We start from the raw sequence: 16,908 nt of genomic DNA, 5'->3' as shown, positions 1-16,908 counted from the left end.
TAATATTTTATCACCTTGAAATTTTGTAAGTATAAAAAATATATGAAGATAATATAATTTGACGGTAGATTTGTCAAAATTCACATCGAATTAAGAAATATAGGGTTGAGTATAAGTTACACCTGACGTANGTCAGCGCACTAACCTTCCACAGACGGCGCCAATTGTAGTGGTGGTTTTTGTTGTAGCCCAAAAGATATGGGTTCCCCCAGGCCCAACGAACCAGAACAATAAATTTGTAGAGAGTGGATCGAAGGTTTAGGCGCTCACCAGCGCGCAGAGGCATAAACTCCTTTTCTTTTATTGAAAGATAGTAAGACCAATTTACAACTGCGGGATGCTCCTCGGACCATGGCCAAGGAGGTTTTTCTCTCACAAACCTCCAAAACTCCTCCTTTTACACTTTGCTCTTCTTTCTTATATATCCCTCTTTTCTCCTCCTGTTGATCATCTATTAGCCTCCCTTCTGACTGTCTGTCCCATCAGAGGTCATATCCGTGCTCAGGTGGCTCACCCTGATCGATGTTGCCCTGTCAAGAGGTTACATCTCCATTAATGCGGCCAGAAGGGTTAGGTGAGCGTATTCAATGCCGAGGTGACAGTTCGCCCAGGGCTTCTCCCTTCTCCATACTTCTGTTGCCAACGCGTGGTACTGGGCCCTCTTCTCCTCAGATATTCCAGGAATCCTTTGGTAGGGTGGTCCTCGTGTTTTTCCGAGGTCTCGGACGCCCGAGGACAGGGTCATCCTCAGACCCATCATGCATCCTCGGTGTGGGCCATTTGGGCCTGGCTTGGAGTGGGCCAACGCTACCCGATTTTCTGGCCCCACAATAACTTTTATATATATATATATATATTAATATGCAAAGCTAAGAGAAAATCAATTAAATTCAAAATTGGAGTCTAATTTTGTGTCACATGTCTCATCTGATTTTTAAATTTGTGTGTCAAGTGAATTATTAGGTGCAAAAATCAAATAATCTAAATTCAATTAGATTCTAAATTGAAGTTCAATTTTGCGCTATGTGTCCCATCTAATTTTTTTAATTTTTGTATCTAGTGAATTATTGGGTGCAAAAATCGAAGAGTCTAGATCTAATTAGATTCTAAATCATATATGGGAAATGCTAACAAGTGCCCTTAGGGCACTGGTTAATAATCTATTTAAACAAAGATTTATGAGAAATGAGAAAAAAGTAATTAATATTTTGACAGTTTTTTTCATTTCCCATAAAAGTGGTATTAAAACTTTCTTAAAATGAATTATTAATGAATGCCCTAAGGACGCTCGTTAGCATGACCCATCATATATATATACTTCCTCCATCCTAGTTTGTTTGTCTTCTATTCCATTTTGGGATGTCCCAAAATATTGTCATATTTCTAAAAATAAAAATCATTAATTTATTAATATTCTTATTATACCCCTACTTTATTTTCAAAACTATTTGAAAAGAAAACTAACAAATATTTAAAAAAATTAATCTAATTGGAGCACCTTTTTAGTTGTCTCATTAAGAGTGACTCTTTTAAAAAAAGTTGATAAATTTATTTAAGGATAGTTTTGTAAACTTATACATTTTAATCAGTTAGACAAGACAATAAATGATGTTTCTTTAAAAAGTTTGACTTTTCAAACAAAACAAAGAAATTGGAATGGAGGAAGTATATATATATATATATAAATTGTAATTGTGGTTGTTTTTAAATGTATCTGTGCATGTGCACAGAGTTACACACTAGTTAACATAATATAAGTCAACTAAAAATAGAAAATGCAATTTATTATACAACAAATGCCATGTGAAATAACATAGTTGTATAAAAATATAATTTTATATTGTATAATATTAATATATTATTTAGATACAGATATCTTGTCCATCCATTACAAATTCAATTTACTAGTATTATACTCATGCGATGTGCGGCTTAATTAAAAGTTATATATGTCAAAACTATATTAATAATTTGTGAGCCACAATAAAAACTAATTAATTTTGAAACATGTAATACATACATGTATTTAGTCACTTTGTGCATACATGATGTGTAGTATATAAATTATACATATTAAAACATAAATTTATATGGTTTATAATCTAAATAAATATTAAATTTATTTTAAATAATTGAAACATTTTGTAATAGAATTTTAAGTGAAGTATTGTAAGGTAGGAATTTGTTCCCCCCACATCTGATTGTATCCTACCGCGGTGCCTGGCGCGGTGCGGTTTTGCCCCTCGTCCCCGAATGCAAGACCAAGCAAGGGCTAGACCTTGTACTTGTAATCCCACATCGGTTAGAGAGAGCGCCCCACTACCCTTTATAACGCTTCAGGAGCTTGGGTAGTGTNTGATTTATTGAGATTCATAAAAAAAGGATTTTATGAAACCAAACATGTGGAGCATAAAATGCTAGGTATTTTTTTCTCCCAATTTTTTGGCGGGTTTAACTTATTTGTCAAAAACATTGTTGAGACCCAATTGGCTTGACAATGAATTCTTAGAATTACAAACATTGATAGGATTGTAGAGTGTGAAAGATATAAAGTGTTCATAATATAAGGTGAGGAATTATGTAGATAACTTTTGATTAAACATGAAATTTTGTTAGATTAGCAAAGAGGTTGACATAAACTAAGAAGGCATGTAAAGATCTCATATTTAATCATCTCAAGTAAGTGTACTCAATGCATAAGGTTAATACTCATTCCTTCTTTGTTTATATTATACATCAAGAAAGTTGAATAGTCCTTAAAATAATTTTGATCATGTTAGTAAAACATATAATTTATAATTTCATTTATTATTAAGTTTGTTATCAAAGATTAAATTCTATTACTAATAATTTACTATGAATAAAATTTATTTTCTAAGTTCTAAAATTTTTAAAATTATACTTGTAAGGTAGGAATTTGTTCCCCCCACATCTGATTGTATCCTACCGCGGTGCCTGGCGCGGTGCGGTTTTGCCCCTCGTCCCCGAGTGCAAGACCAAGCAAGGGCTAGACCTTGTACTTGTAATCCCACATCAGTTAGAGAGAGCGCTCCACTACCCTTTATAACGCTTCAGGAGCTTGGGTAGTGTACCACTACTCATGTGAGTAGTGGTACACTACCCAAGCTCCTGAAGCGTTATAAAGGGTAGTGGAGCGCTCTCTCTAACTGATGTGGGATTACAAGTACAAGGTCTAGCCCTTGCTTGGTCTTGCACTCGGGGACGAGGGGCAAAACCGCACCGCGCCAGGCACCGCGGTAGGATACAATCAGATGTGGGGGGAACAAATTCCTACCTTACAAGTATAATTTTAAAAATTTTAGAACTTAGAAAATAAATTTTATTCATAGTAAATTATTAGTAATAGAATTTAATCTTTGATAACAAACTTAATAATAAATGAAATTATAAATTATATGTTTTACTAACATGATCAAAATTATTTTAAGGACTATTCAACTTTCTTGATGTATAATATAAACAAAGAAGGAATGAGTATTAACCTTATGCATTGAGTACACTTACTTGAGATGATTAAATATGAGATCTTTACATGCCTTCTTAGTTTATGTCAACCTCTTTGCTAATCTAACAAAATTTCATGTTTAATCAAAAGTTATCTACATAATTCCTCACCTTATATTATGAACACTTTATATCTTTCACACTCTACAATCCTATCAATGTTTGTAATTCTAAGAATTCATTGTCAAGCCAATTGGGTCTCAACAATGTTTTTGACAAATAAGTTAAACCCGCCAAAAAATTGGGAGAAAAAAATACCTAGCATTTTATGCTCCACATGTTTGGTTTCATAAAATCCTTTTTTTATGAATCTCAATAAATCAAATGATGAACAAAATGGATAAAAAGAAAAAGAAAAGAAACAGAGCTTGTAACAAATCTAAGATTTGAAACTTAGATTTGCTTATATTATGAACCTAAGGGTGTGTATATATATATACACACACTTACCGGATAACGAAACTTTTAGTTTTAGTTAAAATAGAATTTTAGTTGAAATAGATTTTTATATCTTTTGAAACTTAGCTAAAAAGGTTTATTCTTTCTTTAAAGTATATATATATATATATATATATTTTTTTTTTTAAGTTCTCTTGGATTTTATCCACCAAAAAAAAAAAAAAAACTCTTAGTTACTGGGCTTGAGTCTATCCAAAAATATCTCTTTTGCCAGACTTGAATTTCTTTTTTTCTTTTCTTTTTTTGGGATAAAATCGTATATTAAAAAAAAATGAAAATTTTGTAGATTATTATTCATAACGTGAAGGAAAAAAAAATTGATATCAACATTAAGATGCTTTGTGTCTATCCAAAGATAAATAGAGGAAAAGTTGATAAGAACAATTAAGAATTTGTGTCTATCTAACAAATTGATTTTAAATTGCTACAATTCTATGCAGCCACTTGGCGTAATTACTACTTTTAAGCCCAATTTTTATTATATAGTATAGTATATGATTTGAAGACATATGGAATTAAGGATGGAAAAACGATCCTTAAAAAAAAAAAAAAAAAAAAAAAAAAAAAAGGAAAACGAAATTTAACATTTTTAGGACTAAGTTGTAATTTACTTAAAATTAAGAGACTAAAATAGAATTTGAACAAAAAATAAGAACACAACTGTGTTTTTTTTTTTTTACCGAGTGTGTGTGTGTGTGTGTGTGTTTTTTTTTGGCATGATTACTAAACAGGGTACCGTTTGAGACGGACTTATAGTGTTACCAAAATGAAAGGGTTTTGTCAGTTGGGGGTAGGATAGGGAAAATGGGGTGGCTAGCTTTGTGGAAAAACTGGGAAACTGGGAAGTGGCTGATAAGGAAAATGAATCCAAGATTCCAAACCAAAATGGGTGGCTAAAGATATGCTGGATAGTGGATTCTAGTACTTCTTAGTTTGCTTTGGTGTAAGAGCATTCGTAGGAGCTGTTGCAAAAATTATGCCATTTTACCACACCAAGAGCCTAACTTATTATTTTACCACATCATCTTACAATATCCCATTTATCAAATGTTTTATCATTCAATTTTATACATTAAAATAATATTTATTACACATTAAAATAATATTTACAGCTCATCAACACAACCAACAGCCATCACAAATGCTGCCAACAACCAACAGCCACCACCACACAACCACCACATCCTCCACAACCAAAAACACAACTCAAAGCAAACCCAAACAAATCCAGCCAAATTCCACAACAAACAATCATAACCCCAACCCAAACAACCCATCAAATCCTAGCCAAATCCTTCACAACCCAAACAAATCCCAACCAAACCCCAACCTAAACAAATCCAGCCAAACCCCAGCTAAATCCTCCGCCACCCATCAACTACCTCAACCAATCACCAACCCAAAACCCCAACCCAACCAATCCATCAACAAACAAACTCAAGTAACCACCAGACCAAAACCCACAACGCTACCGCAACCAACCTCGACCCACAATGCCGCCGACCCAAAACCTTGACCCACAACCCATAGCCCACCAACACCAAATCGGAAGCCCCACCACCACCACCACCTCAACCACAAACCCCGACAAATCCACCGCCTCCACACCCTCACCCACACCCACATCCAAACCTAAAACCTTCATAATCCAAGTTAACCCAGATTCCAAACCCACCATCTTCATAGTCGTCATCATCATAGCCTAGCCCATCTGAACCCACCCACCTTCGTTGGAACCAAACCCATCAAACCACAGCTTAAAAAAAAAAAAAAAAAAAAAAAACACGTGGCAACTCCTCCATTGGAGCTAAGATACTTGGCATATGTCAGGAGGAGGAAAGCTGTGGAGGTAACATACTGCAGATTGCTCTCACTTGCTTTGTAGAGCAGTCCCCCTGAAAATTCAAGTATTAGGCAACCATTTTACCATTGAGGTGCGTCTCCCTGCCGGGGAAATTTGTTTTACTTCACATCACAGCATGGGGAGTCACCGTAAAAGAAGAAATTATCATCTTTATCAAGATGATGACAATTGGGAATCAGCCACACCAAAAAAATTTTGGGGTAAAGTGCTGTAATTGTTGAGATGATGACTGGCCTCCCTGTACTGTGGTGTAAAGTGCTGTAATTGTTGTTTGGACAAAGGAGCTGCACCCATACCATTGGCATTTCAATATGGCAAAAGAGGAGAAAGGGAAGGAGGTAGCTCACCAGGGGTATATTGCGCCTGGAAACTTGATGTTCCTGGAATTAGGGAGCATATGTAATTGTCTGAGTGTGCTTTGTATATCTGAAATTCTTTAGTAGTTTTCTCTAGAAAACCCTGTGGAGAGTTCCAACAAAGGTTATTTTTAAGACCTTGAAAATAGTGCAGTAGTACCATGAGCTGAGTTTGGAATAAGACCTTGGAAAGTAGAACTTTGGTCCCAGGTCGCTTGTCATCCCAACTGAAGGAATAGTCATCATCATCGGCGCCCAAAGTGTGGCCATTGGACTGAATGTAATCCAAGTATGAGCTGTTCTGTGAGGCTCTATGAATCCATGAAGCACCCAGAGAAGCTCATCCTAATTGATAAAACTGGGGTCAAGAACTTGGCGAAGTATAAACAAAGCTAGAAGCAAATGTAATAATCTTACATGGTAGCCTGAGTAAGAACAGTAAAATGGCAGACAACTGAATTGAGAGAGTCACTGTAAGAACCTCTATGCCTATCTGCAAAATCAAATACCTGCATCATTGTGAAGAGCAATTGCTTGTTAATTAAGTTGATGAAACAGAGAACTGGTAAACAATGAATGCAATTTGTCCGATATTTACCTTCATGGCTGTATGAAGCAATTTTGCCGAGTAAGAAGGGTCAGAATCTTTGAAGACTATTGAAGCTGCAGCCAGTGCAGCGGCTGTCTCTGCTGCTACATCAGACCCTGGGTTTTGATCAGATACCTTATAAACGTTTCGTGGCGTGTCCATATCTTCAGGCCTCTCCCAGCACCGATGATCCATGTTTGGATCTCCCACCTGCGCCATTCAGCACCAAGCCATAAAGCTTTTGAGCCCTTTTCTTCAAAACTAAGAATGATGTAGTTAAGGTTATCTCTTTTATTATGTTCCTTTTTGCCATGCTTTGATGTGGTAAAAAATCTATTTATGTCATGTCAAATTGTATACTTCCATTGTGCCAACTAGCATTAACTGTAATGTTAGGATTCACCCTTGGTTTGAGTTTGTATACAGCATCTAAAGTATATAATTATGTTTGATATATTTTACACCGTTTTGTTAAATTAACCATATTCTTTGTTGGTGCTTAAGAGCGTGTTGCTTTTGCTCACTTGGACATATAAGGTGTTAGGGGCTGCAGTGGCTGCTTTTAAAAGATAATCAGTACTCCATTTGATGGCAGCTCTGGCATTCTCTATCTGGTTGTGCATTGAGCTACCAAACTCAATCACACTCCATGCTAATAATGTAGTGGTGAAGGCCATTGGTAGTCCAAACTTGACATTATCTCCTGCATCATAATAACCTCCTACTAGGTCCACCTGAAATATATCCACAAGCAAGAAAACATTCAGTCATTTGTTTATGGTACATACTAAAAAAATATAAAGTTATACCCATGCACAAAACTCCCACTTCTGCGGAGACTGGAACAAGTATTGGTAGTTATTTTAAATTCAACAATGACAAACCAAAGTAGAATTATTGTTACATGATAAGAAGAGCCATCCGACTGCCCGGAATCGCCCTCCATGTGAGCCTTTGGTTTGAAGGCAATTTTCCAGACCTCTGTCCCTCAAAGAAGAGGATGGATTTCTCAAGAGCGTTAGAGTAATCTTGAGAAGTGAAGGCAGAGCAAAATAACTGAGGGAAAAAAGAGTTAAGCACAGAATGTGCATCATCATGGTAAATGTGGTGGCAGAAGCCATATATTTTTCTTTGCTTAATCCTTAAAGCCTCAATGGTCTACTCTAATGCTGGTGGTTTAAGAGACTAGTGGCTTGAAAAAAAAATTTGAGATAGGGCTGAAATTTATAGGCCAAGGTAAAGCGGGAAGTTTAGCAAAAAATACAATTAAAAAAAAGAAAAAAAAAAAAAAAAAAAAAAAACAAGAAGAGGGAAGTTAGGATGTTCGTTGGTCGTTGAAAGTGCATTTGTCTCATGCTTTATCACGGGATCAACTGCGCTGAACCGGACATTTAATTGAGGGGACACCAAACAAACTTTATCTTCACTATTGGATATAAGAAACTGAAGCTAAAGACATGACTCACAAAATGACAAAAGGATATGGTAGAGAATATAATCATCGGTAACGTTAGAGACACAATTATTTTCGTAACTTTTTTTCCAATTTCGGACCTACGTATTGTGATTGAAACAATATTATTTTCTTGTGTGTCTACTGTTGATATTTTTTATTATGCATCAATCAATACAAGTCATGTCTTGTGAATATAAATTTTTTTAAAAAATAGTGTACCCTGTAATATCATTTTTTCAGGGTTTTGCACAGAGAAAGATTCAATCAAAAGTCTTCTACGAACTGCTTGAACATTGGATGCCATAATTTAAGGCGCAGTATGGTATTGAATTTTGGACAAACATATTTTGTCCAGTGCAACTTAAGTCACGGATACGTAGAAAAGTGAATCACATGGGCCGCCAAGGCAAAAAAGTCGAAACTGTGAGAAGAGGTGGAAGAGGTTATAAAACAACATGAATGCACAGTTTTTTCTAGTTAAAGCGCCACTAGAGAGAGAGAGAGAGAGAGAACAAACACAGTTCCTTATATCATGTGACTAGGTTTATTTATTTATTTTTTGATCCATGTGACTAGGTTTATTGAGTATACTATATTATCACAAGGATGGTCAAGTATTTTACAATTCTTTCGGTGGAAAAAAAATACCATAATCTTATTTGCAATTTCATGAGAGAGTCAGAAAGGTGCGGCATGATTTTTGGACTTTTGGAAGACCATGAGTAGCCAAAATAGGATTTCGTTTTGAAAAACATGCAGTATCATAGTGGCCGTGATGGCAGTGACCCTTGGTTGCTTTCTTCATTGCTGACTTTGGTAGTAGAAATATTTCACATGTGAATTCCATTTGATTCGATATGGTAGAATTCAGATTGTGACCAATGAGTTATAACTCTTCGTGTATCAGTAAGGTGGAAATTGAGATCGCAGGTTTAAGACTCATAGGATGTGTGTATAACTTAGGGGCGTATGGTTCGCCATGATGTCATATTACACCATAATACATTATTGTAATCTTATATTAATGTAATCTCAATACAAGAATACAACATTACTTTATTTAGGAAGGTGATGAAATTAAAATGATGTGATATATTTTGTAATTTTAAATTATGGTAATGTTAAAAAAAATAAAATAAACCAAAAATCTTAATGTCACATCATTGTAATGTTCATCACATCAATGGTACATCACAGCGAACTAAACGCTTCCTTATCATTATAACTCATCAATAAAAGGAATAAAATTGTAAGACGATCAAATATGTTGATTTTATGGTTCATTGTTCATATATAAGATGCACTTGAGAGACTAGTAGTGTAATGACTTCTGTTGTTTTATGAAAATTCTGAGGAATTGTTTTTGGCTGAAGAAAAAGATACTGCTTTGAGCAATACATATTTGTTTCTATTTGCAGCAATAGATTTGAAATCATAAGTTTGTTACTTGTTGGCTTAGAATTTGTTTTTGAAATATTCGATTAACAAAAGGCCGAAAAACATCAGACAAATTTGAAAAAATTCAATGAAGAATTTGAGACCTAAAATGGAGATATAATAATACTTTCAGCATTATTATATCATTGAAGTTCCTTATCTGATGGGTTTTGGTTTTGCTTGCTTGGTGAATTTATTCCTATAATAATTTTGTCTTTTACCGACCAATGCAACTGCCAAAAAAATGTTTGTTTCTTAATGTAAAAATTGCCTCCTTGCAAGTTTGAATGACCCCTACCTTTCCGGACAAAAGACAGGAATTTTTTTCTTAATGCTAGAGTTGCCTTCTTGCACATTTGAATGTCCCCTACATCTTTGGACTGCAGAAATATTTTCCATGCATCAACGGTAAAAGGCAGGCCGCTTCCTGCATCTATTGTACTTCCCTTGCATTCAGCCAAAAAAGAAAAAAATTTGTATATCCCCTTCAATTTCACAGATAGCTAAAGATATGATTTGCCCACTATATCAACACCACATCAAGAATCATGTGTTGCTGGTACTGGACCAGTAACTACTAACAAGTCAGCAGTCTTCGGCATTTAATCACTTTAGTTCCCCAATTTTGTAGGGAAGTACATTGACATTAGACAAACAGAATTTAGCAATTTGGGGATAGAGGAGGAGAAAGATGTTGACTATCCAGTGTTTTGAAACTTAATAGCTATGTGCTTGGTAGTGGTTACTCCATTCATTCTTCTCCAATCAACTATGTATGTATGCACCTTTAAGGAAACTACTCAAGCAAAGGTACGACAATATGACAAAGAAATTGCTAGAACTATTTCAAGAAGACGTTAATACTATTTGTAGCATACTAATGAACTTCCTTATCTCATGCTGTGGAAAACAGAAACTCATTGCATAGAATTCTAACTTCAATGAGATGAATTTTCCTCCAGCAGCATCAAGAGAACTCACTTAGCTACTGTCTATCTTGAGTAGAGTACTTTGTATATTTCAACTAAACATTCTCTAGATTAAGGCATTGTAAAGCCTTGACAAATACAGGTCTCACTGCCATTTCTTTAGTTTTGTATATTGATTAGAAGCTGTCTGATAAATTTATGTTCATATGATGAGTCCTCTGGCTCTAAATACAGGATTTCCTATCTATCGTCTAGGAAAGAGCATAAGTATAGAAGTATTATTAAACCTAATTAAATTTGAATGTGTTGGGCGCTACCATTTTTAATTCTTACTTTTCTCTGATATATGGGAGAAAACTTGTACAATTTGTTAATTGATGGAAGGGCACAATCACCCCTGCGACAGTGTATGTATATCATAAATGTCTCTTGAATACAAACCAAGAACACAATATCTGTACAGTGAAATCACAAAAAGAGTGAAATATCTAATTCTCCAATAGGAGATATCAAAAAGAGTGACATATCAGTCTCAGGCTTGTAGTTTAGGACAAACACTGGAGCTAGGATTTGAGATGGAGCCTGCAAATGTTGCTATAGTTAGGAAACAGAAAAATGTTAAATGTCCATGGACTACATAATAGAAATTTTACAAACTTACAGATATCTGCATAACAAGGCTGTTTGGACACAGGATCCTCTTCAAATTGGGGTGGAACTTGGCCGTACACCATTTCGCAACTCATATCTTCAAAATCTGAGATGAACATGGAAAAGTGGATACATTAAGTAAGAATCTGCCTAAATAATCCAGAACACAATTATTTTTTCTTCTTTGGGTGTGGGTGGGAGTGATGAATGATTATTGAGATACAGTTTTCACCAACATGTATTTGAGACCATAGAAACTGATATTTACTACAGAACAATAGATCTCTTTATAGGATTTCAATAGAAAAGGAAAATTTTCTGACCAATCATTAGACCAAAGATATAAGGTGACATACTTGGTATCATGGTTAATGGAAGCCCAAATTCATTGGTGAAGAAATCTTGAGTAGGAAACTTGCACATGTTCACGCACATTCCTACACACCCGCTGTTCTCCAGATACCTTGGTGGGGAAGGATGTCAAAATTGGAAAATCATTGTTAGTTTTTTATTCTATATGATAAGATCTTCTAATAATGATTTCTTTTCCTTTAAGAATGCTGCTTCATTTGACTGCTGCCAGAAAGGATCGAAAGAAAGGAAACTTGGAACCTTCTATTTTCAATGTTTAATGTAAAATGAAAGTTAAAGTATTTCTTAGAATTTTGATTTTACCTGCACTTCTTTATAAGAACTCCACTCTGTTGCTTCACCCCATCTACCTCTACTTCCACAACCTAGTGGATGCATGCTCACCAAATTAATATAAAATAAAGANTGTCAATAATTGTGAATATAAATTAAAAAAAAAAAAGTGTACCCTGTAGTTATAGTTAATTCTCTTCATTTTTTTCAGGGTTTTGCACAGAGAAAGATTCAATCAAAAGTCTTCTACAAACTGCTTGAACATTGGATGCCATAATTTAAGGCGCAGTATGGTATTGAATTTTGGACAAACATATTTTGTCCATTACAACTTAAGTCACGGATACGTAGAAAAGTGAATCACATGGGCCGCCAAGGCAAAAAAGTCGAAACTGTGAGAAGAGGTGGAAGAGGTTATAAAACAACATGAATGCACAGTTTTTTCTAGTTAAAGCGCCACTAGAGAGAGAGAGAGAGAGAGAACAAACACAGTTCCTTATATCATGTGACTAGGTTTATTTATTTATTTTTTGATCCATGTGACTAGGTTTATTGAGTATACTATATTATCACAAGGATGGTCAAGTATTTTACAATTCTTTCGGTGGAAAAAAAATACCATAATCTTATTTGCAATTTCATGAGAGAGTCAGAAAGGTGCGGCATGATTTTTGGACTTTTGGAAGACCATGAGTAGCCAAAATAGGATTTCGTTTTGAAAAACATGCAGTATCATAGTGGCCGTGATGGCAGTGACCCTTGGTTGCTTTCTTCATTGCTGACTTTGGTAGTAGAAATATTTCACATGTGAATTCCATTTGATTCGATATGGTAGAATTCAGATTGTGACCAATGAGTTATAACTCTTCGTGTATCAGTAAGGTGGAAATTGAGATCGCAGGTTTAAGACTCATAGGATGTGTGTATAACTTAGGGGCGTATGGTTCGCCATGATGTCATATTACACCATAATACATTATTGTAATCTTATATTAATGTAATCTCAATACAAGAATACAACATTACTTTATTTAGGAAGGTGATGAAATTAAAATGATGTGATATATTTTGTAATTTTAAATTATGGTAATGTTAAAAAAAATAAAATAAACCAAAAATCTTAATGTCACATCATTGTAATGTTCATCACATCAATGGTACATCACAGCGAACTAAACGCTTCCTTATCATTATAACTCATCAATAAAAGGAATAAAATTGTAAGACGATCAAATATGTTGATTTTATGGTTCATTGTTCATATATAAGATGCACTTGAGAGACTAGTAGTGTAATGACTTCTGTTGTTTTATGAAAATTCTGAGGAATTGTTTTTGGCTGAAGAAAAAGATACTGCTTTGAGCAATACATATTTGTTTCTATTTGCAGCAATAGATTTGAAATCATAAGTTTGTTACTTGTTGGCTTAGAATTTGTTTTTGAAATATTCGATTAACAAAAGGCCGAAAAACATCAGACAAATTTGAAAAAATTCAATGAAGAATTTGAGACCTAAAATGGAGATATAATAATACTTTCAGCATTATTATATCATTGAAGTTCCTTATCTGATGGGTTTTGGTTTTGCTTGCTTGGTGAATTTATTCCTATAATAATTTTGTCTTTTACCGACCAATGCAACTGCCAAAAAAATGTTTGTTTCTTAATGTAAAAATTGCCTCCTTGCAAGTTTGAATGACCCCTACCTTTCCGGACAAAAGACAGGAATTTTTTTCTTAATGCTAGAGTTGCCTTCTTGCACATTTGAATGTCCCCTACATCTTTGGACTGCAGAAATATTTTCCATGCATCAACGGTAAAAGGCAGGCCGCTTCCTGCATCTATTGTACTTCCCTTGCATTCAGCCAAAAAAGAAAAAAATTTGTATATCCCCTTCAATTTCACAGATAGCTAAAGATATGATTTGCCCACTATATCAACACCACATCAAGAATCATGTGTTGCTGGTACTGGACCAGTAACTACTAACAAGTCAGCAGTCTTCGGCATTTAATCACTTTAGTTCCCCAATTTTGTAGGGAAGTACATTGACATTAGACAAACAGAATTTAGCAATTTGGGGATAGAGGAGGAGAAAGATGTTGACTATCCAGTGTTTTGAAACTTAATAGCTATGTGCTTGGTAGTGGTTACTCCATTCATTCTTCTCCAATCAACTATGTATGTATGCACCTTTAAGGAAACTACTCAAGCAAAGGTACGACAATATGACAAAGAAATTGCTAGAACTATTTCAAGAAGACGTTAATACTATTTGTAGCATACTAATGAACTTCCTTATCTCATGCTGTGGAAAACAGAAACTCATTGCATAGAATTCTAACTTCAATGAGATGAATTTTCCTCCAGCAGCATCAAGAGAACTCACTTAGCTACTGTCTATCTTGAGTAGAGTACTTTGTATATTTCAACTAAACATTCTCTAGATTAAGGCATTGTAAAGCCTTGACAAATACAGGTCTCACTGCCATTTCTTTAGTTTTGTATATTGATTAGAAGCTGTCTGATAAATTTATGTTCATATGATGAGTCCTCTGGCTCTAAATACAGGATTTCCTATCTATCGTCTAGGAAAGAGCATAAGTATAGAAGTATTATTAAACCTAATTAAATTTGAATGTGTTGGGCGCTACCATTTTTAATTCTTACTTTTCTCTGATATATGGGAGAAAACTTGTACAATTTGTTAATTGATGGAAGGGCACAATCACCCCTGCGACAGTGTATGTATATCATAAATGTCTCTTGAATACAAACCAAGAACACAATATCTGTACAGTGAAATCACAAAAAGAGTGAAATATCTAATTCTCCAATAGGAGATATCAAAAAGAGTGACATATCAGTCTCAGGCTTGTAGTTTAGGACAAACACTGGAGCTAGGATTTGAGATGGAGCCTGCAAATGTTGCTATAGTTAGGAAACAGAAAAATGTTAAATGTCCATGGACTACATAATAGAAATTTTACAAACTTACAGATATCTGCATAACAAGGCTGTTTGGACACAGGATCCTCTTCAAATTGGGGTGGAACTTGGCCGTACACCATTTCGCAACTCATATCTTCAAAATCTGAGATGAACATGGAAAAGTGGATACATTAAGTAAGAATCTGCCTAAATAATCCAGAACACAATTATTTTTTCTTCTTTGGGTGTGGGTGGGAGTGATGAATGATTATTGAGATACAGTTTTCACCAACATGTATTTGAGACCATAGAAACTGATATTTACTACAGAACAATAGATCTCTTTATAGGATTTCAATAGAAAAGGAAAATTTTCTGACCAATCATTAGACCAAAGATATAAGGTGACATACTTGGTATCAAAAAAAAAAAAAAAAAAAAAAAAAAACAAGAAGAGGGAAGTTAGGATGTTCGTTGGTCGTTGAAAGTGCATTTGTCTCATGCTTTATCACGGGATCAACTGCGCTGAACCGGACATTTAATTGAGGGGACAACAAACAAACTTTATCTTCACTATTGGATATAAGAAACTGAAGTCTAAGGACATGACTCACAAAATGACAAAAGGATATGGTAGAGAATATAATCATCGAGTAACGTTAGAGACACAATTATTTTCGTAACTTTTTTTCACAATTTCGGACCTAACGTATTGTGATTGAAACAATATTATTTTCTTGTATGTCTATGGTTGATATCATTTTTATTATGCATCAATCAATACAAGTCATGTCTTGTGAATATAAATTTTTTTAAAAAATAGTGTACCCTGTAATATCATTTTTTCAGGGTTTTGCACAGAGAAAGATTCAATCAAAAGTCTTCTACGAACTGCTTGAACATTGGATGCCATAATTTAAGGCGCAGTATGGTATTGAATTTTGGACAAACATATTTTGTCCAGTGCAACTTAAGTCACGGATACGTAGAAAAGTGAATCACATGGGCCGCCAAGGCAAAAAAGTCGAAACTGTGAGAAGAGGTGGAAGAGGTTATAAAACAACATGAATGCACAGTTTTTTCTAGTTAAAGCGCCACTAGAGAGAGAGAGAGAGAGAGAGAGAGAGAGAGAGAGAGAACAAACACAGTTCCTTATATCATGTGACTAGGTTTATTTATTTATTGATCCATGTGACTAGGTTTATTGAGAATACTATATTATCACAAGGATGGTCAAGTATTTTACAATTCTTTCGGTGGAAAAAAAATACCATAATCTTATTTGCAATTTCATGAGAGAGTCAGAAAGGTGCGGCATGATTTTTGGACTTTTGGAAGACCATGAGTAGCCAAAATAGGATTTTGTTTTGAAAAACATGCAGTATCATAGTGGCCGTGATGGCAGTGACCCTTGGTTGCTTTCTTCATTGATGACTTTGGTAGTAGAAATATTTCACATGTGAATTCCATTTGATTCGATATGGTAGAATTCAGATTGTGACCAATGAGTTATAACTCTTCGTGTATCAGTAAGGTGGAAATTGAGATAGCAGGTTTAAGACTCATAGGATGTGTGTATAACTTAGGGGCGTATAGTTCGCCATGATGTCATATTACACCGTAATACATTATTGTAATCTTACATTAATGTAATCTTAATACAAGAATATAACATTACATTATTTAGGAAGATGATGAGATTAAAATGATGTGATATATTTTGTAATTTTAGATTATGGTAATGTTAAAAAAAAAAAAAAAAAAATCTTAATATCATATCATTGTAATGTGCATCACATCAATGGTACATCATAGCGAACTAAATGCCCCCTTATCATTATAACTCATCAATAAAAGGAATAAAATCGTAAGATGATCAAATATGTTGATTTTATGGTTCATTGTTCATATATAAAATGCACTTGAGAGACTAGCAGTGTAATGACTTCTGTTGTTTTATGAAAATTCTGAGGGATTGTTTTTGGCTAAAGAAAAAGATACTGCTTTGAGCAATACATATTTGTTTCTCTTCGCAGCAATAGATTTGAAATCATAAGTTTGTTACT

General features: G+C 34.5%; 2 protein-coding genes across 2 annotated transcripts; both read right to left on the bottom strand.

Moving 5' to 3' along the window:
* Positions 1-5,452: 5,452 nt before the first annotated feature.
* LOC112029433 (endoglucanase CX) lies at positions 5,453-7,998 on the bottom strand. Its single transcript, XM_024062116.2, is given in 12 exon segments — positions 5,453-5,616; positions 5,769-5,879; positions 6,196-6,307; positions 6,389-6,534; positions 6,537-6,549; positions 6,622-6,650; positions 6,653-6,713; positions 6,803-7,003; positions 7,318-7,527; positions 7,698-7,735; positions 7,738-7,860; positions 7,863-7,998. Coding segments are annotated over 12 exon segments (1,260 nt in total). The 5' UTR covers positions 7,915-7,998.
* Positions 7,999-10,982: 2,984 nt separating this feature from the next.
* On the bottom strand, positions 10,983-11,999 carry LOC112029436 (beta-carotene isomerase D27, chloroplastic-like). Its single transcript, XM_065776426.1, has 4 exons — positions 11,942-11,999; positions 11,623-11,729; positions 11,277-11,372; positions 10,983-11,197 (listed from the first exon to the last, which is right to left on the bottom strand). The coding sequence occupies exons 2-4, from the start codon at positions 11,699-11,701 to the stop codon at positions 11,148-11,150; spliced, it is 225 nt and encodes a 74-aa protein (XP_065632498.1). The 5' UTR covers positions 11,702-11,729; positions 11,942-11,999; the 3' UTR covers positions 10,983-11,147.
* Positions 12,000-16,908: the final 4,909 nt, after the last annotated feature.

Source organism: Quercus suber, unplaced genomic scaffold (assembly GCF_002906115.3).
Source record: "Quercus suber isolate HL8 unplaced genomic scaffold, Cork oak 2.0 scaffold_133, whole genome shotgun sequence".
In the NCBI taxonomy this organism is placed as follows: Eukaryota; Viridiplantae; Streptophyta; class Magnoliopsida; order Fagales; family Fagaceae; genus Quercus; species Quercus suber.
Note: the sequence above shows the minus strand (reverse complement) of the source record. Positions and strands in the feature narration are given on the sequence as shown.

Coding starts and splice junctions, on each gene's coding strand:
- LOC112029436 (XM_065776426.1), bottom strand. CDS start 11,701: ATGTGCGTGAACATGTGCAAGTTTCCTACTCAAGATTTCTTCACCAAT. Junction 11,373..11,622: donor TCCATTAACCATGATACCAA/GTATGTCACCTT, acceptor TGTTCATCTCAG/ATTTTGAAGATATGAGTTGC. Junction 11,198..11,276: donor GCCTTGTTATGCAGATATCT/GTAAGTTTGTAA, acceptor CAACATTTGCAG/GCTCCATCTCAAATCCTAGC.